Below are 25,151 nucleotides of genomic sequence, written 5' to 3'. Positions count from 1 at the left end.
TTCACTCTAGACGCGTGGCGGTGTTCACTCTAGACACGTGGCGGTGTTCACTCTAGACGCGTGGTGGTGTTCACTCTAGACGTGTGGTGGTGTTCACTCTAGACGCTTGGCGGTGTTCACTGTAGACACATGGTGGTGTTCACTCTAGACGCTTGGCGGTGTTCACTCTAGACGCGTGGCGGTGTTCACTCTAGACACGTGGCGGTGTTCACTCTAGACGCGTGGTGGTGTTCACTCTAGACGTGTGGTGGTGTTCACTCTAGACGCTTGGCGGTGTTCACTCTAGACGTGTGGTGGTGTTCACTCTAGATGCATGGCGGTGTTCACTCTAGATGTGTGGTGGTGTTCACTCTAGATGCGTGGCGGTGTTCACTCTAGACACATGGTGGTGTTCACTCTAGACGCTTGGCGGTGTTCACTCTAGACGCGTGGTGGTGTTCACTCTAGACGCGTGGCGGTGTTCACTCTAGACACGTGGCGGTGTGCACTCTAGACGCGTGGCGGTGTTCACTCTAGACGCGTGGTGGTGTTCACTCTAGACGCGTGGCGGTGTTCACTCTAGACGCGTAGTGGTGTTCACTCTAGACGCGTGGTGTTCACTCTAGACGCGTGGTGGTGTTCACTCTAGACGTGTGGCGGTGTTCACTCTAGACGCGTAGTGGTGTTCACTCTAGACGTGTGACGGTGTTCACTCTAGACACGTGGTGGTGTTCACTCTAGACGCGTGGCGGTGTTCACTCTAGACACGTGATGGTGTTCACTCTAGACGCGTGGTGGTGTTCACTCTAGACGCTTGGTGGTGTTCACTCTAGACGCGTAGTGGTGTTCACTCTAGACGTGTGGCGGTGTTCACTCTAGACACGTGGTGGTGTTCACTCTAGATGCGTGGCGGTGTTCACTCTAGACACGTGATGGTGTTCACTCTAGACGCGTGGTGGTGTTCACTCTAGATGCGTGGCGGTGTTCACTCTAGATGCTTGGTGGTGTTCACTCTAGACGCTTGGTGGTGTTCATTCTCTACATGTAGAGGGGAGACCGGGGGATCGGGAAGGAAATCCACACGACCACGGGGAGAGAGAGAGACACGCAGCCTCGGCTGTGTTGATTGATCCTCAATTAACTACTTGGTGGAGTGAGGAAGCATTAATACTGAGCAGGTGAAGGTGGCCAGGCGTGGGTCTGGACACACCACCACCTGTGAACCATGCCAGTGTGTGACAGTGGTGGAGCCAGTGGGGGGTGGAGTGGCACGTGCCCCCCCAACGATCCGATAGAAATCCCTAATTTTGATAGGATCATTGGGGTTTATTAGTAACGAGCTTCACTACCCAGCTTCGCCCGGGACTTGGATTCTTGTCTTTGGTTAACTTCGCATTCCCTTCTATTTCACTGAAAACCCCTGGAAAAAATTGATGCTTGCAAGAAAGAAAAAAGCAGAAACAAATCAATTTACCTAAATCGGATGTTTTCACTCAAGGAAATTCAACTTTACCCCACTGCTACGTAAGGCCGATTTTGGCCACTCGGGGAAGGAAATAATGACGTGGCGAGCTGAAAATAGTCACGTTCACTTAGAAATTCCAGACAGCGTCAGCTGTGCAAATTTTCAGGACGCCAGAGCTCAGCGTTGGAGAGGTTTTTGCTGCTTCGCACAAACAAACAAATGGAATGTTCTGCTTCATATTTTAGATAGCAGTTCTACCCGTTCTTCGCACGGAGGATATGTATTGAACTCCCGAGAAACCAATGGCTTCATTGGCCAGGAGCGAAGCACCACCTAAAATCTCCCGGCACGCTGTTAACAGCTCTAAGCATTACAGAGCGCTTAACTCAGAGGTGTTGCGGGTTGACGCCAGACACTTCATGGTCATTCCCCCCCCCCCCCAAAAAAATACAAAATACTTTTTATATTTGTTTACATTGTGTGCAGTATGGAACATACCCACATGCCAAATTTCAAGTGTGTGGCAGGTTGGGAAGTATGCTAAACATTTCGAACAGACACACGTATCCACACATTTCCCTTTCATATATATAGATAAATCAGCATTTTGCGTCCCCCACTGCCACCGTGTGGCATATTATTACGTGCCAGGGACTCTATGAGAGGACAACAGACCGAGTCCATAATTGGCAATAAGTAACGGCAAAGCAGTTGTAAGTGACTCACAGAATTTTGCGCGTTTGCGTATACAGTACACGACTTCCCTGAAGGCAAACACCTTCAGTGAGCGCAATGCCGATCACACGCGTCGAATAAAAAGCAAGGGACAAGTCATTACGTACTAACAATTCCTTACTAACAACTCCTTACTAACAACTCCTTACTAACAACTCCTTACTAACAACTCCTTACTTACTAACAACTCCTTACTAACAACTCCTTACTAACAACTCCTTACTTACTAACAACACCTTACAACTCCTTACTAACAACTCCTTACTAACAACTCCTTACTAACAACTCCTTACTAACAACTCCTTACCAACAACTACTTAGTAACAACTCCTATCATTTCATTGCTGGAGGGGTTGCCCCCCCCTACCTGAAAATCCAGGCTCCGCCTCTTGAGTGTGTGACAGTGTCAAGTTTGTGTTTGCAGTAAAGTCTATTAACTCTATTGAGCACGGAGGTTATATCAAAACAGGAGTTTAGTTTTGTTTTCCTCTGCAACTCTTTGTAAGAATGGAGTCAGGAAGTTAACACAGCACACACGTGCAGCTGAAGTCGGATCTGTTCATCCCCAGCATTCAAGGACATCTGTGCCTGGCTTCACACCTCTAAGTTGCGATTGAACATTAATTTATGCATTTCTGCATAACACAAACAGTAGTATTTAAACACCCTTTGCTATGTCAGCTGAATTTAGCTTTCATAAATATTCCTTTTGTTGCCAGCCAGCTGAAATTGTGTGCTCGGAGTTTTTGGTGAACATTCATTTTGAAGATACGAGGGCTTCCAGGCATGTTTATAACCATTTGCCCTCCCATTGTGTGCCATAACAGCCCATGTGATGAATTTGGGACACTTTTCCACTATATCATGAATATATGAATAAGTATAGATGTGTAAGTCACGTGTTACTGTGTATATATGCTTTCCTCTGTGCCTCGATACTGACGTGTAGATGGTGTGGATATTATTTTTTTCTGTCTGCCGCTGACGCTTCCTCTGACGCTTCCTCTGCAGAATTGGTCTGATGGAGCAAAGGCACTCAGCGCAGCTCGGTAGGACAAGGCTCCAATGCGACCGGTGTGCATACAGCACAGATCGTACTGGAGATTTCACACGGCACCAGAGAACTCACACAGGAGAGAAACCCTTCAAGTGCAGTGTGTGTGGGAAGGCGTTTGCACATTCATCTAATCTTGTAGAACACCAGAGAACACACACAGGAGAGAAACCCCTCAAGTGCAGTGTGTGTGGGAAGGCGTTTGCACATTCATCTGCTCTTGTAGCACACCAGAGAACACACACGGGAGAGAAACCCTTCAAGTGCATTGTGTGTGGGAAGGCGTTTGCACAGTCATCTAATCTTGTAGAACACCAGAGAACACACACAGGAGAGAAACCCTTCAGGTGCAGTGTGTGTGGGAAGGCGTTTGCACAATCATCTACTCTTGTAGAACACCAGAAAACACACACGGGAGAGAAACCCTTCAGGTGCAGTGTGTGTGGGAAAGCATTTTCACGGTCATCTGCTCTTGTAATACACCAGAGAACACACACGGGATAGAAACCCTTCAAGTGCAGTGTCTGTGGGAAGGCGTTTGCACAGTCATCTCCTCTTGTAATTCAGAGAACACACACGGGAGAGAAACCCTTCAGGTGCACTCCGTGTGGGAAGGCGTTTGCACAGCAACCACATCTTCAAGTACACCAGAGAACACAGAAGCATCAGAAGATCCACAAGGAGTGGAGTCTGAAATCAGCTTGTGAAAGTCAAAGTGCCACAATAAGCCCATCCCTCATGAAACAAGAACCGGAAGAAAATCCCAGCTTGGACACTTTTAAAGTTATCGAGGTGAAATATGAAGAGGTGATGGTGAAGAGGGAAGAAGTGATGGTGAAGGGGGAAGAGGTGATTGTGAAGAGGGAAGAAGTGAAGGTGAAATGTGAAGATGAAGATTCAACTCCAAAATGGGACCTTCACATCGATGGAGGCAACGTGAAGCAGGAGGAGAATTCTGACTGTGAGGCAGAGCGAGGCAACTCCCAGCAGTTTGTGGAAGTCGAGGTGTGGGTGGACTTCCTCCGAGACAATCCAAAGTCAAGTGGAGAGCCGGTAGATGTGTAAGCCAGAGACGATGTCGTTCCAATAGATGCACCTTTGTCACAGGCCTTTAATGACAAGAATGTGAAATTGGACACTCAGTTTCTAGGTTCATCCTGCAGAGTAAGAGTGGCCAGTCTTTGTGGACCTGTGGGTTGGGTAGATCTTTAACCAGGAGCGAGAGACAATAAGCCCCCAATCATTCACTATGTTATAATAATTGCATTTACACCGTGCTTGCTTAATCGCCTCAGCAACTCGGAGTTTTGTGTCGTACCTCGTCTGAAACACTTGAAGAGCATCCCCAAGTAGCAGCTGCCCCTGTGTGGCACAAGGTGGTGGCCCTGCACCAGCCTGCATGTGGACAAGAGCCTGTCAGTAGGGGGCGATGATTGATGCGTCATCTCAGTTGTGTAGTTTGTAGGCATTCTTGATTCAAAGCTTTCGTGACAGCAGGAATCCACACTCTTGAGTTATTTCGGTAAAGTCACCACGTGGGTAGAAACATAACAGATTACGGCGTTTAGATGGCAACACAAGCAATCGTCATCAGGTGGGACAACCACAGCAAGAGAAACTGCTGAAGTAGTAGGCGCCTACTCCAGCAGTTTCTTATTCTTGCTGCTGTGCTTGTCCCACCTGATGACGATTGCTTGTGTTGCCATCGAAACGCCGTGATCTATTATTTGTAGCGTAATGTTTTAAATTTGCTACATTTTGACCCAGACGCCAGCATGCAACGGCCTACTCGTTTTGAATGACGCAACAATAGTACGTTGTACATACACTGTTAAGCAGACGGTGCGTATTTGTAAAATAACTTCTTGTTAATACGATGTAACGTGATGCAGTCAATTTCGCTGCAGTAATTCAATGTTAATATGCCCGTCAATGATTTAGAATGAATACTTGTCTGATTGTGTGCGTACGTGTAACATTTTGTATGAGGAACAAACATTGAATAAGTGATGTTAGGACAAAGTGTGTGTGTGTGTTTTGGAAGTAACCTGTACAGAGAACTCAGGTGAGATCCGTTGTTCTTGTGATACAGGTCAAAGGGTACTTTTGTGTTTCACGAAGCGTCTGCCTCTGGAGCAACTCATTGTCTTTGAAGTAGGAAGCATGCTCGGATCATTCATCAGTTACAAGGCATACCACTTGAAAGTTACACGTATAGGAGGAGGTACATTATCTACAACACAAATTGTAGTTTTGGCTTACTAGTTGACATAGATTTTGTCTAACTGGGACTAGAAATGCACCTTGCTGATTAACGTCTGGATGTTCGTACCTATCGGTTGAAGCAAACCCCACTGCTGTTGTTGAGACGCTGTGCACCAATAAGGGACCAACACATTGACGGCCTTCAGGCCAGGAAAGTCACAACATTTGCACACGAAGGACGCATTCACGCAAGTACCCCATGCTCCGTTTTGAAGTTTTAAAATGAAACATCTTTGAATTGTGTTGTGTTTTGAGTTAGATTATTTTATTTCTTCGTCATTATTCCTCGTCATTAAGTAGATGGCCTTGCCGGGAGTTCGGACACAAACAGTGTACACAAACAGTGTACACACACAATGTACACACAGTGTATACACTGTACACATGCACAGGGTATACACTGTACACACACAGTGTACACACATACAGTGTATACACACAGTGTACACACAGTGTACACATGCACACAGTGTATACACACAGTGTACACACACACAGTGACACAGTGTACACACACAGTGACACACAGTGTATACACACACAGTGACACACAGTGTATACACATAGCGTACACACAGTGTATATACAGTGTACACACACAGTGTACACACAGTATACACTGTACACATGCACAGGGTATACACTGTACACACACAGTGTACACACATACAGTGTATACACAGGGTACACACACAGTGTATATACACACAGTGACACACACAGTGACACATACACAGTGACACACACAGTGTATACACTGTACACATGCACAGGGTATACACTGTACACACACACAGTGTACACACATACAGTGTATACACAGTGTACACACACTGTATATACACACACAGTGACACACACAGTGACACACAGTGTACACACACAGTGACACAGTGTATACACACACAGTGACACAGTGTATACACACATAGCGTACACACAGTGTATATACAGTGTACACACACAGTGTACACAGTGTATACACTGTACACATGCACAGGGTATACACTGTACACACAGTGTACACACATACAGTGTATACACAGTGTACACACAAAGGGTACACACACAGTGTATATACACACACAGTGACACACACACAGTGGCACACAGTGTACACACACACAGTGACACAACAACCGCCATTCGCCACTAAGTGGCGGTGACATCACCACGACGCCGATGATGGCAGCCTCGGCCGGTTGGTGCGCCCTGTTTTGTCCAGTTTTTTCTTGAGAGGGGCCTGCTGTTCAACACACCCGTGCTGGTAAGAGGGGCCTGCTGTTCATCACATCCGTGTTGGTGAGAGAGGCCTGCTGTTCAGCACACCCGTGCTGGTGAGAGGCCTGCTGTTCAGCACACCCGTGCTGGTGAGAGGGGCCTGCTGTTCAGCACACCCGTGCTGGTGAGTGGGGCCTGCTGTTCAGCACACCCGTGTTGGTGAGAAAGGCCTGCTGTTCAACACACCCGTGCTGGTGAGAGGGGCCTGCTGTACAGCACACCTGTGCTGGTGAGGGGGGCCTGCTGTTCGACATACCCGTGCTGGTGAGAGGGGCCTGCTGTTCAGCACACCCGTGCTAGTGAGAGAGGCCTACTGTTCATCACACCAGTGCTGGCGAGAGGGGCCTACTATTCATCACACCCGTGCTGGTGAGAGGGGCGTGCTGTTCATCACACCCGTGTTGGTGAGAGGCCTGCTGTTCACCACTCCCGTGCTGGTGAGAGAGGCCTACTGTTCATCACACCCGTGCTGGTGAGAGGAGCCTACTGTTCAACACACCAGTGCTGGTGAGAGAGTCCTGCTGTTCAGCACACCCGTGCTGGTGCGAAGATGGCGCCGATGATGGTAGCCTCAGCCGGTCGGTGTGCCCTGTTTTGTCTTGTTTTGTCTGTCAATTCAGTGTTTTGCCAAGATTTTCGGAGTTCTCTAACAAGAGACAAACTTTTAAATATCAGGGAAACAACTCCTGTGAATTTAATTCCTACTTTTCTGCTTCCAGCGGCAGAATTAGTAGACATTCTAGTCAATGCCGTGCTAGGCTTTGCTCAAGCAGCGAAACGCCGCCCAAGGGGTAAACGGTCGGGGGCTCTAGTACGGCTACGCAGACGCGGGATCCGAACAGTGCTTCCGAGCTTTTTCCTCTCCAACGTACGTTCGCTGTACAACAAAATGGATGAACTTCAGCTACTGATGGTAAAAAACAAAGACTTTCTTTCAGCTTCTGTTTTGTGCTTCACGGAAACATGGCTGTGTGATTTGATTCCGGACACTTCGCTACAACTAGCAGGATTCCATCTTGTAAGATCGGATCGTGACATAGCACTCTCCGGCAAGACGAAAGGCGGTGGTATTTGTTTTTACATTAACAGTGGCTGGTGTTTAGATGTCACAGTGATTCTGCAACATTGTTCTCCACTCCTTGAATCAATTTTTATAACCTGTAAACCGTTTTACTCGCCTCGCGAGTTCGCGTCGCTCATTTTGGTCGGAGTTTATTTGCCGCCTTGTCCTCAGGTTAAAGAGGCCCAACGCATGCTCGCCGATCAGATTCTGAGTGTGGAGCGAGCAAATCCAGATTCGTTGGTTATCGTACTTGGCGACTTTAACAAAGGTAATCTCAGCCACGAACTCCCCAAATACATACAATTCATTAAATGCCCAACCAGAGAAGGGAACACTCTGGATCACTGCTACACTACAGTCAGTAGAGCCTACCACGCCATCCCCCGAGCAGCACTAGGACACTCTGACCATGCCATGGTCCACCTGATTCCTGCATACAGGCAGAAACTAAAACTCTGTAAACCTGCTGTGAGGACATCTAAACAGTGGACCAGTGAGGCTGTGGAAGATTTGCGGGCGTGCTTAGACTGTACTGACTGGGATATGTTCACGACTGCTACCAATAGTCTGGATGAACTCACAGAGGCTGTGACGTCCTACATCAGCTTCTGTGAGGACTGCTGTATCCCAACACGTACCAGGGTGAACTTTAACAATAAGCCCTGGTTCTCAGCAAAGCTCAGAAGGTTGAGGTTGGAGAAGGAGGAAGCGTTTAGGAGTGGGGATAGAGACAGATTCAATGAGTCGAAGAACAGGTTTAGCAAAGCGGTGAGAGAGGCTAAACGACTGTACTCAGAGAGACTAAAACACCAGTTCTATACTAGCGACGCTGCTTCTGTCTGGAGAGGACTCAGGCAGATCACCAACTACAAACCCAGAGCCCCCCACACCACTAACGACTCCCGCCTAGCCAACGACGTGAACGAGTTCTACTGTAGATTTGAAAGACAATTGGACTGTCCTGAACCACCCCTTCCCACCCAAGAGGCCCCACCCCCCACCCATACTACAGAGACGATTCTCTCCTTTCAGGAGGGAGAAGTTAATAGACTTTTCAAGAGGCAGAATCCACGCAAAGCAGCCGGGCCGGACTCTGTCTCTCCAGCCACCCTCAGGCACTGCGCTGACCAGCTGTCTCCAGTGTTCACCAACATATTTAACACCTTCCTGGAGACATGCCATGTACCAGCCTGTCTCAAGTCCTCCACCATCATCCCTGTGCCCAAAAAGCTAAGGCCAACAGGACTTAATTATTACAGACCGGTCGCCCTTACATCTGTGGTAATGAAGTCTTTTGAGTGCCTGGTACTGGCACACCTCAAAGCCATCACAGATCCTCTCCTGGACCCCCTTCAGTTTGCCTACAGAGCCAACAGGTCTGTGGACGACGCAGTTAACGTGGCCCTCCACTTCACCCTACAGCATCTGGACGCCCCAGCATCCTACGCCAGGATCCTGTTTGTGGACTTCAGCTCTGCCTTGAACACCATCATCCCTGCCCTGCTTCAGGACAAGCTCTTCCAGTTGAACGTGCCCTACACCACCTGTAAATGGATCAAAGACTTCCTGTCTGACAGGAAGCAGTGCGTTAAGCTGGGAACACAAATCTCTGACTCCAGGTCCATCAGCACCGGAACTCCTCAGGGCTGCGTCCTTTCCCCACTGCTCTTCTCCCTGTATACCAACAGCTGCACCTCCAATCATCTGTCCGTCAAACTCTTGAAGTTTGCGGACGACACCACCCTCATTGGGCTGATCTCCGGTGGGGATGAGTCTGACTATAGGTGGAAAGCTGACAACCTGGTGACCTGGTGTAGCCAGAACAACTTAGAGCTAAATGCTCTAAAGACAGTTGAGATGGTTGTGGACTTCAGGAAGAATACAGCCCCCCTCACCCCCATCACCCTGTTAGACTCCCCAGTCAAAATTGTAGAGTCCTTCCGCTTCCTGGGCACTATTCTCTCCCAGGACCTCAAGTGGGAACTGAACATCAGCTCCCTCACCAAGAGAGCTCAACAGAGGATGTACTTTCTACGGCAGCTGAAGAAATTCAATCTGCCAAAGACAATGATGGTGCAATTCTATACAGCGATCATTGCATCCATCCTCACCTCCTCCATAACCGTCTGGTACGCTGCTGCCACTGCCAAGGACAAGAGCAGACTGCAGCGTATTATCCACACTGCTGAGAAGGTAATTGCCTGCAATCTACCAACCCTCGAGGACCTGCACACGACAAGGACCATGAGGCGAGCGAGAAAGATTATGGCCGATTCCTCCCACCCTGGACACTCTCTGTTTCAGCTACTCCCCTCCGGCAGAAGGCTTTGGTCCATCAGGACCAAAACCTCACGCCATAAAAACAGTTTCTTCCCATCTGCTGCTGGCCTGTTAAACAAGGCCAAGGGCTTACACTGATTTTAACATTTTATCTATATAATGAAACCTTGCCGATGTTAACTATGTTAACCTATTTGTATTTTTTATTTTTAAATTATATCTTAAAGCTATTTTATATTCGATATTTATTCAATTTTATATACTTCAGCCCCTTGGTGTTAGTTAGACTTTTAACCCTTATTATTATAGTCAGACTTGTTTAAAACTTATTTAGGATTTTAGATTCCTATATGTTGAATGTATGCACCATCCTGCCAAAGTAAATTCCGTGTCGGTGTGAACTTTCATGGCGAATAAAACCCTTTCTGATTCTGATTCTGATTAACAAGCGTGAGCACAACACGTGTGCGTGTACTAAGACACGAGGACCCCAATTTGTTAAGGACAACACGAGGGCAATTTAGGGAATTGTGGATGGAAATCTTCACTGGTAGGGCATTTATCATGAGCAACCACGGCAAATTGGTAGGGCAGAGGAAGCGATGGGAGTTGTGTCTAGCAAATGAGAATGTCTAGAAGAGTGTTTAATGAACAGTGATCGGTGTACACAGGCGACAAAACCCTGGGTTAGTCACGTGTAACGTCTGAAATTAAAATTGAAAGAAGCCATATCCCATTTACCCAGACAGAAACAGCCACTGCCACTCCTTGGGGTAACGACGTTTAACTTTGTATCGGTCCTTTAAAGTCTTGCTTTATTAGCCGATGACCTGTTATTGTAGTCGGTTTAAGGGTCGAGGCAGTCGTACCTTAGACTGCTTTTTCTGCCCTGCAACTGCAAGGACAGTAGTCCAGGCCCAATTTTATTCGCAAAAAAACCTATTGAGGCAACCATTGCCGGTGGCGACCACCACCCAATTGCAATCTTGACCTTTGCAGGCTGGCACTCACAACTTGACCCAACCAGCGCGAGCCACCGGATAACGCCCAGACGTGCCCCTATTGCCATGTGGGTTGGCGCCCCTCACCTTGACGCAGAAGGAGCACGTGTACTTGGCGTGCTGGCTGATCTCGATTTTCTTCACCATCTTACGCAGGGACGCGCCGTACCGCGTGCCATACTTGCCCACAATGCCAACCTTCGTGCGCTTTGCCTAACGGAGAAAGAGAGCCGAAGGCAAAGACCACACAAAACGTAATTTTCCTGGACAAGCAGCGTTTTATATCCGCTCAGATGCTTCGCACCAAGGTCACATTACGACAGACTTCCCAAACAAAACAATATTCAAGTTTATATTTTACTCGCCCTTATAAGAACAATTGCCACCCATAAGTCTACAATTACCTATGGCACGCTTTCAGCACGAAGAGGTTGGGCAAAATCGAATAGGTCGCAGTAGACAAAGGCTAAAGGATAGTTTAACGAACAACACCACCAGAACGGTTTACGTACAACAGTAAACATTAAGGTCTGGTGGCGTGGAATACCCTACACATCAGCAATTTACTGCATTGCAGATTAAACATTCAGTTTAACACGTAGGCTTCCGCGACCACTATCATCCATAGTAGAGTTTTTGGGGTTAGATAGCGTAAATATATAAAGTGTCGATAAAACCCGCCACCACCCGACACAGCCAACTAGTAAGGGTTGTCACGTAAACTGAACATGCCAATTCGTTACTAGTACAGCACTAGTGTATTGTATAGTGTAGTGTATTGTGTAGTATACTAGTACAGCACATCAGTGTTGGAGAGCCAAGCCACAACATTTACAATCTGAGTACGACGTTTCGCCAGTAATTACACCTAGCTTCATCAGGCGACAGCCAGATTTGTGCCATACTAGTAACGAATTGGCATGTTCTGATTACGTGACAAAACTTACTAATCGGCCGGTGGCAGGTTTAACGACACATTTGCATATTTACGTGATCTAATCCAAGAAGACCTGTACGGAGATGAAACATTGTCAACACTCGGGAAATTATTTAAATCCGCACAAAAACGTTAAATATATTATTCAGATGCCTGGTTCTGTGTGTTGAGCCATGTGCACATAAAACCAATCAAGAACCCAGCGAGGAATATTTTTGAAGGGAAACCTGCAGCAACTCTCCAAGCAGGTTTAGGACGCCAACAGTCCTCAGGTCAATCCACTGCTGGATGAGAGAATGACTGCGCCAACACGCACGTCTCGTGCTGCTGCTACTCTCCCACACCAAGTTGGAAGGTGTCGAGGCATCACAAGCACCATACAAGGGTAGTACTACTGCACCGATCCCCAACCGAGTCCCGCGGCCTATATGATGCTTATGGCGTTTTCTGTCCACAGCTGCTGGACAGGCGGTTTCTTAAGACGCCATCACTTGCGGTGCAACCTGCAGCCAAACCGGCTACTTGCGCGAGCTCGGTGGCGGGTTGAATACATGCTCGTCCAACCGACGAAATAGATCGACACCGTGGCCGTCTAAGCCACACTCGCAACCCAGCGAAGGCGTCTGTCACCATCAATCGTTTCGCGCGCAACACAAACAGGCGAGTCGCAAGGTCGTTAAAAAGAGGCGGACTGCTTTCATCTAACAGTGGATAGACCACGGCGAAAACAACGCACATATAAAACTCGCACCAATGAATAACGCAGCGCAGAACGTAATCGGTAACTAAACAGCGTGTAACTATAACGAGTATAACTATTTATCAACGCGTCCATTGGACCACAGGCGAGGCCTCAACAAGTTGGCGTTCAATGGCCGCGAAGCCAGGGGGCCTGCCGCCCTTGAATCCAAGCCAACACCGAAGTCGCTAAAACCAGGACACTCCGATAATAAATAGCTGCACACAGTCACGAAGCAAGGCGGCGGCGACATTCTGAGCACGCGAGTTCCCGCGAGGAGAGCTCCATGGCCAAGGATGAACGCGGATCGCGAAGCCTCGGATGGCCGCGGACGTAGAAACCCACCATGGCGGGCGGCTGTGGCGGAAAGAAGGGAGTCCTCACTGCGCATGCGCGACTAGGGGCTCCTGCCCCGTGACGTCATCACGCGAGCATGACCGCTAGTGTATCGCAAGATGACGTCATCACGCGAAGCAATATTATTCACGTGTCGAAGTCACTCGCGAGCTCAAACGTGATGACCTCATCAAAGTGTGCTCCAGCTCCAACGTAACAAATACTTTTGAGATTCCGCGTTCGCAGTGGTGCACAAACAGCAATAAAACGCGGCACATTCGTCAATAACTTGGAGACCTAAAAAAACATAATAGGCGACGTTTCGAGCAAAGGCCCTTCTTCACAGCACACGCAGAGACTCATAGACTCAGCACACAGAGACCCATAGACTCACCACACAGAGATACATAGACTCATCACACAGACTCAGACTCAGCACACAGAGACCCATAGACTCACCAGATACGCACTGTGACACACAGTGTGTGTGTCACAGTGTGTATGTCACACAGTGTGTTACAGTGACACAGTGTTACACAGTGTGACACAGTGACACAGTGTGACACACAGTGTGTCACACAGTGTCACACTGTGTGTTACAGTGTTACAGTGTAAGTGTTACACAGTGACACAGTGTGTCACAGTGTAACACTGTAACACTGTGACACAGTGTGACACAGTGTGACACACAGTGACACACAGTGACACTGTGATGAACCCAGTCAGAGCGAAGGACCCCAATTAATGATGAACCCAGCCAGAGAGAAGGACCCCAATTAATGATGAACCCAGCCAGAGAGAAGGACCACAATTAATGATGAACCCAGCCAGAGAGAAGGACCACAATTAATGATGAACCCAGCCAGAGAGAAGGACCACAATTAATGATGAACCCAGCCAGAGCGAAGGACCACAATTAATGATGAACCCAGCCAGAAGAGACGCTCAGTGAAGGTTTGCCAAGGCGTTCACCTCCCCTCCCTCCCCCCTCCATCCAACACCACTCCCTCCACACGTAGACGGACGAGAGGGGGATAAGATGGGGAAGAGTCTCTACACCATGGAGCTCGATGTATCATCCAACCATCATCACCTAGCCAGCGTGCTGATCTTAAAGGTGCATTGAAAAATGTGATACTCCGACCGATGCTTCTGTTGTTGTGGAGTAACTCATGCAGCCAGCTATGGCTCTAGGATTTGGTGTTACATGTTGTTATTTATGTAGTTTATTGTACAAATTCGGTCACAGTCCCTGTGATCACTGTTACGTTGCAATAATGGCTTTATTTTTTGGTGATTTGGAAAAGTTTTTTGGTTTGGACATGTTTGTTTTGTTGTAGTACGGAGTTAGACTGATGGCCTTAATCTAAGTTTTCTTGTGGTTGTTGTTGTTTGACTTGCATCCCACTGGGATTTTTTGCACACAGCGTTGGTGCACGGTGCTTTTTTCAGGAATATTTTGCTGTTTTTTTCCTGGATTTTCTGTTTGCACAGTCACACATAGTCACTTTAAGATTTTATTTCGATTTAAAGCTTTTGTGACTGCAAGGATTCATCTTCTTTGGTTCTTTCGGTAAAGTCACCACGTAGAATGAGAATAAAATAATAAATTGATAAAATAAAATAACACAATAATATTGAGAATATTATTATTGAGAATATTATTGTGTTATTTTATTTTATCAATTTATTATTTTATTATCATTCTACGTGACTTTACCGAAAGAACCAAAGAAGATGAATCACTTTAAGATGTTTTCTTGTTCGTATTTTTGTTTTTTTTGTTTGTTGTGGTTGCACCCGATTCAAGAGCCGAATGGCTCACAGGGCTATACCAAAATAAAGAAACTGAAAAACTGAAACACTTGCACCAAGCTCTCAAGACGAATGGATATTCGGACCACACAATCCGTAAAGCTATCACCCCAACCGTTGGGAAAGAACCATCTGAGGACCCAATCAAAACCATCACCTTGTCATACATTAGCAGGGGTCATCAAAAATACTTCAAAAATCCTGAGCAAACACACAAGATCCAGGCTCGATTTAACAGTGCGTAAAATCCGTGAGCTAATCCCATCTGCGAAGGATGTTGATCCCTGACGTGCAATACCCCGGCGTCTACAAACACAAGCTGTGTCTGCGGCAGCAGTTACATTGGGGAAACTAAGCGACACTTATTCTTAGCTCTTTCGCTAAAGTCACGTTGAAGGGAAACAATAAAATAATAAAATATATAAAACAATAAAAATTCTCACGACGTTTCGACCATAACACAAACGACCACGTGAACTGGTCGAAACGTCGTGATAATTTTTATTGTTTTATATATATTTTATTATTTTATTGTTTCCCTTCAACGTGACTTTACCGAAAGAGCTAAGAATTGAATTACTGCAGTCACGAAAGCTTTAAATCTAAATTTAAGCGACACTTCTCGGGCCGTGTTCATGAGCAGAAGGCGGATTTGAAACACGGAAGGATCAACACCTCGGCCGTGGCTGATCATTGTTTTAATGCGGTTGGCTCACGCGAAATAGATTTCTCTAAGACGACGTTACTTTGTAAGCCCACTGGCTATCAGCAAAGATTCGTTATTGAGGCCATCCACAGACACAATTTGAACCGAGAGGATGGGTACAGACTCAGCAATCATTGGAAGGACGTCATGGACCAGTTTGTCGTAACTGGCTGTGATGTGTCCATCCTGTCACCTCCCAATGTTCGTTTTATTTTACTAAAGATGGGACCACCAATTCCAGTTCCCGCGGTGTCGCCCTGTGCATTGGGCCCACCGCAAGTTGTTAATTTCTCCACGGCTCGTGCGTCCACCCTTCTCTCGATTCTCCCAGTTCACGTGAACATCACCGCAAGTTGTTAATTTCTCCACGGCTCGTGCGTCCACCCTTCTCTCGATTCTCCCAGTTCACGTGAACATCACCGCAAGTTGTTAATTTCTCCACCCTTCTGTCGATTCTCCCAGTTCACGTGAACATCTCCGCTTGTGATCCAGAACGCTGGAGCTGCGCCCGTTTTAATCCTTTAAAACAGCTTCTTCTTCTTCTTCTTTGCCTTTAGCGATCGCCCCACTTCTTCCCCTCCTGATGACGGTAACCTGCGTTGCGATCGAGACGTCGTAGTTTTCTTTGTTTATTTGATTATTTCTGAACATATCCCACGTGACTTTATAGAAAGTCCCCCAAAGAATATGAATTCCTGCACTCGCGAAAGCTTTAAGTCAACAACAAGTTGTAGTGACGCAGTTGGGGAGTCGGCAATACTTGTAGGGGCTTCTTTATTCAGCAACAACAACAAGTTGTAGTGACGTAGAGCAACAACAACAACAAGTTGTAGTGACGTAGAGCAACAACAACAAGTTGTAGTGACGTAGAGCAACAACAACAAGTTGTAGTGACGTAGAGCAACAACAACAACAACGTGAACACCGCCGCCCTACGTGGGCGGACGCACTTTGACCCTCACCACAAGTAGTGGCACCGTCTGTTGCTCAGTAAGAGCAGTCGCCAGCGCCGTCTCACTAGCGGCACCCCGGGGTGGTGAAGACGACGACGATGATGACGACGATGATGACGACGATGATGATGATGACGACGATGATGACGACGATGACGACGATGACGACGACGATGATGATGACGACGACGATGACGACGATGACGACGATGACAATGACGACGATGATGACAATGACGACGATGATGACGACGATGACAATGACGACGATGATAATGACGACGATGACAATGACGACGAACTTGAACAGCCACGACGGAGGATTCCAGACATCACGTGGTGCACCACGTGATGTCTCACGTGGTGCACCACGTGATGCACCGAAGTTACCCTCTTCCATCAGCAGGCGGCGCTGTGCCCCTACAATAACATCAACAACAATAACATCAACAACAATAACATCAACAATAACATCAACACAGTGCTATGCCCCTACAATAACAACAATAACATCAACAACAACATCAACACGGTGCTATGCCCCTACAATAACATCAACAATAACATCAACAACATGACGGTGGTGGCTGCGGCAGCGGCGGCCTTGCACGCGCTGCACACACACGAAGCCTGAGGCCTCGCCAGCGGTGTGAGACTGAGGGAGCGGTGTGAGACTGAGGGAGCAGAGAGAGAAACATCAACCAGGGGCTGTCCCCAACAGACTCCACCTACTCCTCTTATTATTACTCCTCCTCCTACACTTCTTACACCTCCTCCTACACCTCCACCTCTACCTCCTCCTCCTCCTCCACCTCCTCCTCCACTGAGACCTCCTCCACCTACTCCTCCACTGAGACCACCTCCTCCACCTCCACTGAGACCTCCTCCACCTCCTCCACCTCCTCCACTGAGACCTCCTCCACCTCCACTGAGACCTCCTCCACCTCCTCCACTGAGACCTCCTCCACCTCCACTGAGACCTCCTCCAACTCCTCCACTTAGACCTCCTCCACCTCCTCCACTGAGACCTCCTCCACCTCCACTGAGACCCCCTCCACCTCCACTTAGACCTACTCCAACTCCTCCACTGAGACCTCCTCCACCTCCACTGAGACCTCCTCCACCACCTCCACTGAGACCTCCTCCACCTCCTCCTCCACTGAGACCTCCTCCACCTCCTCCACTGAGACCTCCACCACCTCCTCCACTGAGACCTCCTCCACCTCCTCCAACTCCACGTGCTGCTCCATCATCCCCACGGTGCATCCTTGCCACCATCACCACCATCATCACTACCGCCACCACCATCATCATCACTACCATCGCCACCACCATCATCATCCTTTCCACCATCACCATCGTCATCGTCGTCGCCACCATCACCACCATCCTCACCATCATCACCATCGTCGCCACCATCACCATCGTCGCCATCATCATCCTTGCCACCATCACCACCATCATCATCTTCACCATTATCATCATACTTGCCACCATCACCATCGCCATCATCGTCGCCACCATCACCATCGTCGCCACCACCATCATCACCATCGCGACCACCATCAGCATCGTCGCCACCACCACCATCATCACCACCATCACCATCGTCGCCACCACCATCACCACCATCACCACCATCACCACCATCACCATCATCATCATCGCCACCACCATCACCATCACCACCACCACCATCACCACCATCACCACCACCATCACCACCATCACCACCACCACCATCACCACCACCATCACCACCATCACCACCATCACCATCGTCACCACCATCACCACCATCATCACCACCATCATCACCACCACCACCACCATCACCACCATCACCAACATCACCATCACCACCATCACCACCATCACCACCACCATCACCACCATCACCACCACCACCATCACTATCACCACCACCACCACCATCACCACGACCACCATCACCACCACCACCATCACCACCACCATCACCACCACCATCACCACCACCATCACCACCACCATCACCACCACCACCACCACCATCACCACCACCATCACAACCACCATCACCACCATCACCAACATCACCACCATCACCATCACCACCACTACCATCACCACCATCACCACCACCATCACCACCACCACCACCATCACCACCACCATCACCACCATCATCACCATCACCACCACCATCACCACCATCACCATAACCACCACCACCACCATCACTACCACCACCATCACTACCACCACCATCACCACCACCATCACCACCACCATCACCACCATCACCACCACCATCACCACCATAACCACCACCATCACCACCACCATCACCACCACCATCACCACCATCACCAACATCACCACCACCACCATCACCACCACCATCACCACCATCACCACCACCACCACCATCACCACCACCATCACCACCACCATCACCACCATCACCACCACCATCACCACCATAACCACCATCACCACCATCACCACCACCACCATCACCACCATAACCACCACCACCATCACCACCATCACCGTCGTAGTTGTCGTCAAGGCGACCCCCGGCCAGCAGGCTGCTGTCCAAGTCACTGTAAGAAGTGAGGACAGTGAGCGAGGAGTCAGACTCCGTACTGGGGCTCAGCCACTTGGGGAAGATATCCAAGTGACATTTCTCTGACAGATCGATTGCGATTTGATTTGCGATAAAAATACATTGAGTCAAGCTCCGATTCAATATTCACTGTGTAATCGATGTAAAACACGTGATGGAGTCATTGCCACGTGATACCACCACAATATTAGCTGCTCTGGATATATTCTAATGCAAGAATGAGAACTTGAATTGCTTCCAGCATGTATTTATTAAAATGTTCTATTTGAAATAGAACATCATTGGAAACCTCATTTGCCAGTAACAAAATACGATGATTGGTTTTTTACCCTTTTATCTGGCAACAAAACTGACACCTTTTTTACAAGTAGTCATGTTTACATTGACCACAATACCTGCGGTCGGAACGCAAACACAAAACAACTCTGATAATGTAAAAAGGGTAAAAAACCAATCATCATATTTTGTTACTGGCAAATGAGGTTTCCAATGGTGTAAATGCTTTACCCCGAGCTCTCATACTCTGATGGTGCATTGTCTTTGAGTTATGCGCCTTTTGGCGTCTTCTGGTCCAACACCAACGTGAGACGAGGCTCTAAAGAAAGCCGTCTCGGGTGTGGACCAATACATTTCAAGGACAGTGCCAATACATTATCCGAGTTGTTGTTTTGTGTTTGCGTTCCGACCGCAGGTATTGTGGTCAATGTCAACATGACTCCTTGTAAAAAATGTGTCACTTTTGTTGCCAGATAAAAGGGTAAAAAAACAATTATGAAATAGAACAATCAAACATAGAACAATTGTTAAGTGAAATAAATAAAGACACGCACAGAATCACAGCCTTTGCGATTTGCTCATCGCATTGTTCAAATTGCGATTTCGATTTCAGATCGATTCATCGTTGATCCCTTCTACATACCTGGTGGTGGTGGTGATGGTGGTGGTGATGGTGGTGGTGATGGTGGTGATGGTGGTGATGGTGGTGGTGATGATGGTGGTGATGGTGATGGTGGTGATGGTGGTGATGGTGGTGGTGGTGATGGTGGTGCTGGTGGTAGTGGTGGTGATGGTGGTGATGGTGGTAGTGGTGATGGTGGTGATGGTGGTGGTGATGGTGGTGGTGGTGATGGTGGTGGTGATGGTGGTGATGGTGGTGGTGGTGATGGTGGTAGTGGTGGTGATGGTGGTGATGGTGGTGGTAGTGGTGGTGATGGTGGTAGTGGTGGTGATGGTGGTGATGGTGATGATGGTGGTGATGGTGGTGGTGATGGTGGTGATGGTGGTGGTGATGGTGGTGATGGTGGTGGTGATGGTGGTGGTGATGGTGGTGGTGATGGTGGTGGTGGTGATGGTGGTTGTGGTGGTGATGGTGGTGGTGATGGTGGTGATGGTGGTGGTGAAGGCGGTGGTGGTGGTGATGGTGGTGACGGTGGTGGTGGTGATGGTGATGGTGGTAGTGGTGGTGATGGTGGTGGTGATAATGATAGTGGTGATGGTGGTGGTGATGATGGTGGTGGTGATGGTGGTGATGGTGGTGATGGTGGTGGTGGTGATGGTGGTGGTGATGGTGGTGATGGTGGTGGTGGTGGCGGTGGTGGTGGTGATGGTGGTGACGGTGGTGGTGGTGATGGTGATGGTGGTAGTGGTGGTGATGGTGGTGGTGATGATGATAGTGGTGATGGTGGTGGTGATGGTGATGATGGTGGTGGTGATGGTGATGATGGTGGTGGTGGTGGTGATGGTGGTGATGGTGGTGGTGATGGTGGTGATGGTGATGGTGGTGGTGGTGCTGGTGGTGATGGTGGAGGTGATGGTGGTGGTGGTGGTAGTGGTGGTGATGGTGGTAGTGGTGGTGATGGTGGTGATGGTGATGATGGTGGTGATGGTGGTGGTGATGGTGGTGATGGTGGTGGTGATGGTGGTGATGGTGGTGGTGATGGTGGTGGTGATGGTGGTGGTGATGGTGGTGGTGGTGATGGTGGTTGTGGTGGTGATGGTGGTGGTGATGGTGGTGATGGTGGTGGTGAAGGCGGTGGTGGTGGTGATGGTGGTGACGGTGGTGGTGGTGATGGTGATGGTGGTAGTGGTGGTGATGGTGGTGGTGATAATGATAGTGGTGATGGTGGTGGTGATGATGGTGGTGGTGATGGTGGTGATGGTGGTGATGGTGGTGGTGGTGATGGTGGTGGTGATGGTGGTGATGGTGGTGGTGGTGGCGGTGGTGGTGGTGATGGTGGTGACGGTGGTGGTGGTGATGGTGATGGTGGTAGTGGTGGTGATGGTGGTGGTGATGATGATAGTGGTGATGGTGGTGGTGATGGTGATGATGGTGGTGGTGATGGTGATGATGGTGGTGGTGGTGGTGATGGTGGTGATGGTGGTGGTGATGGTGGTGATGGTGATGGTGGTGGTGGTGCTGGTGGTGATGGTGGAGGTGATGGTGGTGGTGGTGATGGTGATGGTGGTGATGGTGGTGATGGTGGTGGTGATGGTGGTGATGGTGATGGTGGTGGTGGTGGTGATGATGGTGGTGGTGATGGTGGTGGTGATGGTGGTGATGGTGGTGATGGTGGTAGTGGTGATGGTGGTGATGGTGGTGGTGATGGTGGTGGTGGTGATGGTGGTGGTGATGGTGGTGATGGTGGTGGTGGTGATGGTGGTAGTGGTGGTGATGGTGGTGATGGTGGTGGTAGTGGTGGTGATGGTGGTAGTGGTGGTGATGGTGGTGATGGTGATGATGGTGGTGATGGTGGTGGTGATGGTGGTGATGGTGGTGGTGATGGTGGTGATGGTGGTGGTGATGGTGGTGGTGATGGTGGTGGTGATGGTGGTGGTGGTGATGGTGGTTGTGGTGGTGATGGTGGTGGTGATGGTGGTGATGGTGGTGGTGAAGGCGGTGGTGGTGGTGATGGTGGTGACGGTGGTGGTGGTGATGGTGGTGGTGATGGTGGTAGTGGTGGTGATGGTGGTGGTGATAATGATAGTGGTGATGGTGGTGGTGATGATGGTGGTGGTGATGGTGGTGATGGTGGTGATGGTGGTGGTGGTGATGGTGGTGGTGATGGTGGTGATGGTGGTGGTGGTGGCGGTGGTGGTGGTGATGGTGGTGACGGTGGTGGTGGTGATGGTGATGGTGGTAGTGGTGGTGATGGTGGTGGTGATGATGATAGTGGTGATGGTGGTGGTGATGGTGATGATGGTGGTGGTGATGGTGATGATGGTGGTGGTGGTGGTGGTGATGGTGGTGATGGTGGTGGTGATGGTGGTGATGGTGATGGTGGTGCTGGTGGTGATGGTGGAGGTGATGGTGGTGGTGGTGATGGTGATGGTGGTGATGGTGGTGATGGTGGTGGTGATGGTGGTGATGGTGGTGGTGGTGGTGATGATGGTGGTGGTGATGGTGGTGGTGATGGTGGTGATGGTGGTGATGGTGGTGATGGTGATGGTTACCTGCACACGACATTGACACCATCACTCATCTGCAGCTTCTCGTGGTCCAGGCTCTGGGCGCCTCCTCCTCCTACAAACAACAACAACTTTACACTACACTATACACTACACTATACACTACTCTATACACTACACTATACACTACACTATACACTACACTATACACTACTATACACTACACTATACACTACACTATACACTACACTATACACTACACTACACACTACACTATACACTACACTATACACTACTATACACTACACTATACACTACACTATACACTACACTATACACTACACTATACATTACACTATACACTACACTATACACTACACTATACAGTACGCTATACACTACACTATACACTACACTATACACTACTATACACTACACTATACACTACACTAAACACTACACTATACACTACTATACACTACACTATACACTGCACTACACACTACACTATACACTACACTTTACACCACTATACACTACACTACTATACACTACACTATACACTACACTATACACTACACTATACACTACACTTTACACTACACTATACACTGCACTAAACACTACACTACACTTTACACTACACTATATACTACACTATACACTACACTATACACTACACTTTACACTACACTATACACTGCACTACACACTACACTACACTTTACACACACTATACACTACACTATGCTATACACTACACCACACACTACACTATACACTACTATACACTACACTATACACTAATATACACTACACTATACACTACACTATACACTACTATACACTACACTATACACTACTATACACTACACTATACACTACACTTATACACTACACTATACACTACACTATACTATACACTACACTATACACTACACTATACACTACTATACCTACACTATACACTACACTATACACTACACTATACACTACACTATAAACTACACTATACACTACACTATACAAATACACAACACACTACACTACACACTACACTATAAACTAGTAACTAATTGGCTGTGTCAGGTGGTGAAGGCTTTAATGACAAAGCGTTGAGATATTCACGCCATGTAACACAACGAGCCCTACTGTGGACACAACGGCAATGTTGTGTCCATACCGTAGCAGCGAGACCTCCCGCGTGCCCGGCGAGGCAGTCAACATCTCGGCAGACCGCCACCACCACCACCACCACCACCCCCACCACCACCACCACCCCCACCACCACCACCACCCCCACCGCCACCACCACCACCATCACCCCCACCACCCCCACCACCACCACCACCACCGCCCTCACCACCACCACCACCACCGCCGCTCACCGGGACGCTTGCCGGCGGCGCTCCAAATGCCCCACGCGGTGCCCAGCAGGAAGGGCGCCAGAAACGGCGCCGCCACCATCAGCGTCACCATCAGCGTCAACATCAAGCGCATGGAGGAGGAGGAGGTGGTGGTGGTGGGGGTGGTGGGGGTGGTGGGGGTGGTGGAGGAGGTGGTGGGGGTGGTGGTGGTGGGGGGGGTGGTGGTAGGAGTGGTGGTGGTGTTGGTGGTGAGTGGGGGTGGTGGTGGGAGTGGTGGTGGTGTTGGTGGTGTTGACTATGAGAGCGGGAAGACACGGGGAGATACGGGGAGTTACGGGGAGACAGAGAGAGAGACAGAAACACGGAGAGACAGAGACACAGAGAGACAGAGAGACAGACAGAGAGACAGAGACACAGACAGAGAGACAGAGACACAGACAGACAAAGAGAGACAGAGACACAGACAGAGAGAGAGAGACAGAGGCAGACAGAGAGACAGAGACAGTCTGTGTATATCTGTGTGTGTGTGTCTGTGTGTATCTGTGTGTATCTGTGTGTGTGTGTCTGTGTATATCTGTGTGTGTGTCTGTGTGTCTGTGTGTCTGTGTCTGTGTATATCTGTGTGTGTGTCTGTGTGTATCTGTGTGTGTGTGTATCTGTGTGTGTCTGTGTCTGTGTATATCTGTGTGTGTGTGTCTGTGTGTGTCTGTGTATATCTGTGTGTGTGTATCTGTGTGTATATGTGTGTGTCTGTGTCTGTGTATATTTGTGTGTGTGTCTGTGTATATCTGTGTGCGTGTGTCTGTGTATATCTGTGTGTGTCTGTGTATATCTGTGTGTCTGTGTCTGTGTGTATCTGTGTGTGTGTGTCGGTATATATCTGTGTGTGTCTGTGTCTGTGTGTATCTGTGTGTGTGTGTCTGTGTGTATCTGTCTGTGTGTGTGTCTGTGTATATCTGTGTGTGTGTGTCTGTGTATATCTGTGTGTCTGTGTCTGTGTGTATCTGTGTGTGTCTGTGTCTTGTAATTACCAGCACGCTGTTCCGGCATCAGCGCATCCACACAACATCATGGATGCATGCCGGGTCCAAGCAAGAACATCTGCTGGACTACATAGTGACGGACCAGCGGATACGAGCCCATGTCCTTGACACCAGGA

At 48.7% G+C, this 25,151-nt stretch overlaps 1 protein-coding gene across 2 annotated transcripts in view; it reads right to left on the bottom strand.

The window, feature by feature from the left end:
- Positions 1 to 19,111: 19,111 nt before the first annotated feature.
- The window catches only part of LOC142915798 (uncharacterized), an 18,165-nt gene continuing 12,125 nt past the window's right edge, over positions 19,112 to 25,151 (bottom strand). For both annotated transcript variants that reach the window (XM_076061472.1, XM_076061473.1), the window contains exons 8-10: positions 24,014 to 24,287; positions 22,671 to 22,740; positions 19,112 to 19,197 (exon numbers count right to left, since the gene is read on the bottom strand). In XM_076061472.1, coding sequence (XP_075917587.1) covers positions 22,692 to 22,740; positions 24,014 to 24,287 — 323 coding nt within the window. In that variant the 3' untranslated portion in view covers positions 19,112 to 19,197; positions 22,671 to 22,691. The remainder of the gene's footprint in view (positions 19,198 to 22,670; positions 22,741 to 24,013; positions 24,288 to 25,151) is intronic.

This window comes from Petromyzon marinus, unplaced genomic scaffold (assembly GCF_048934315.1).
Source record: "Petromyzon marinus isolate PM22_M1 ecotype Great Lakes invasive population unplaced genomic scaffold, UKy_Petmar_22M1.pri1.0 PM_G_Scaffold_35, whole genome shotgun sequence".
NCBI classification, from domain to species: domain Eukaryota; kingdom Metazoa; phylum Chordata; class Hyperoartia; order Petromyzontiformes; family Petromyzontidae; genus Petromyzon; species Petromyzon marinus.
Note: the sequence above shows the minus strand (reverse complement) of the source record. Positions and strands in the feature narration are given on the sequence as shown.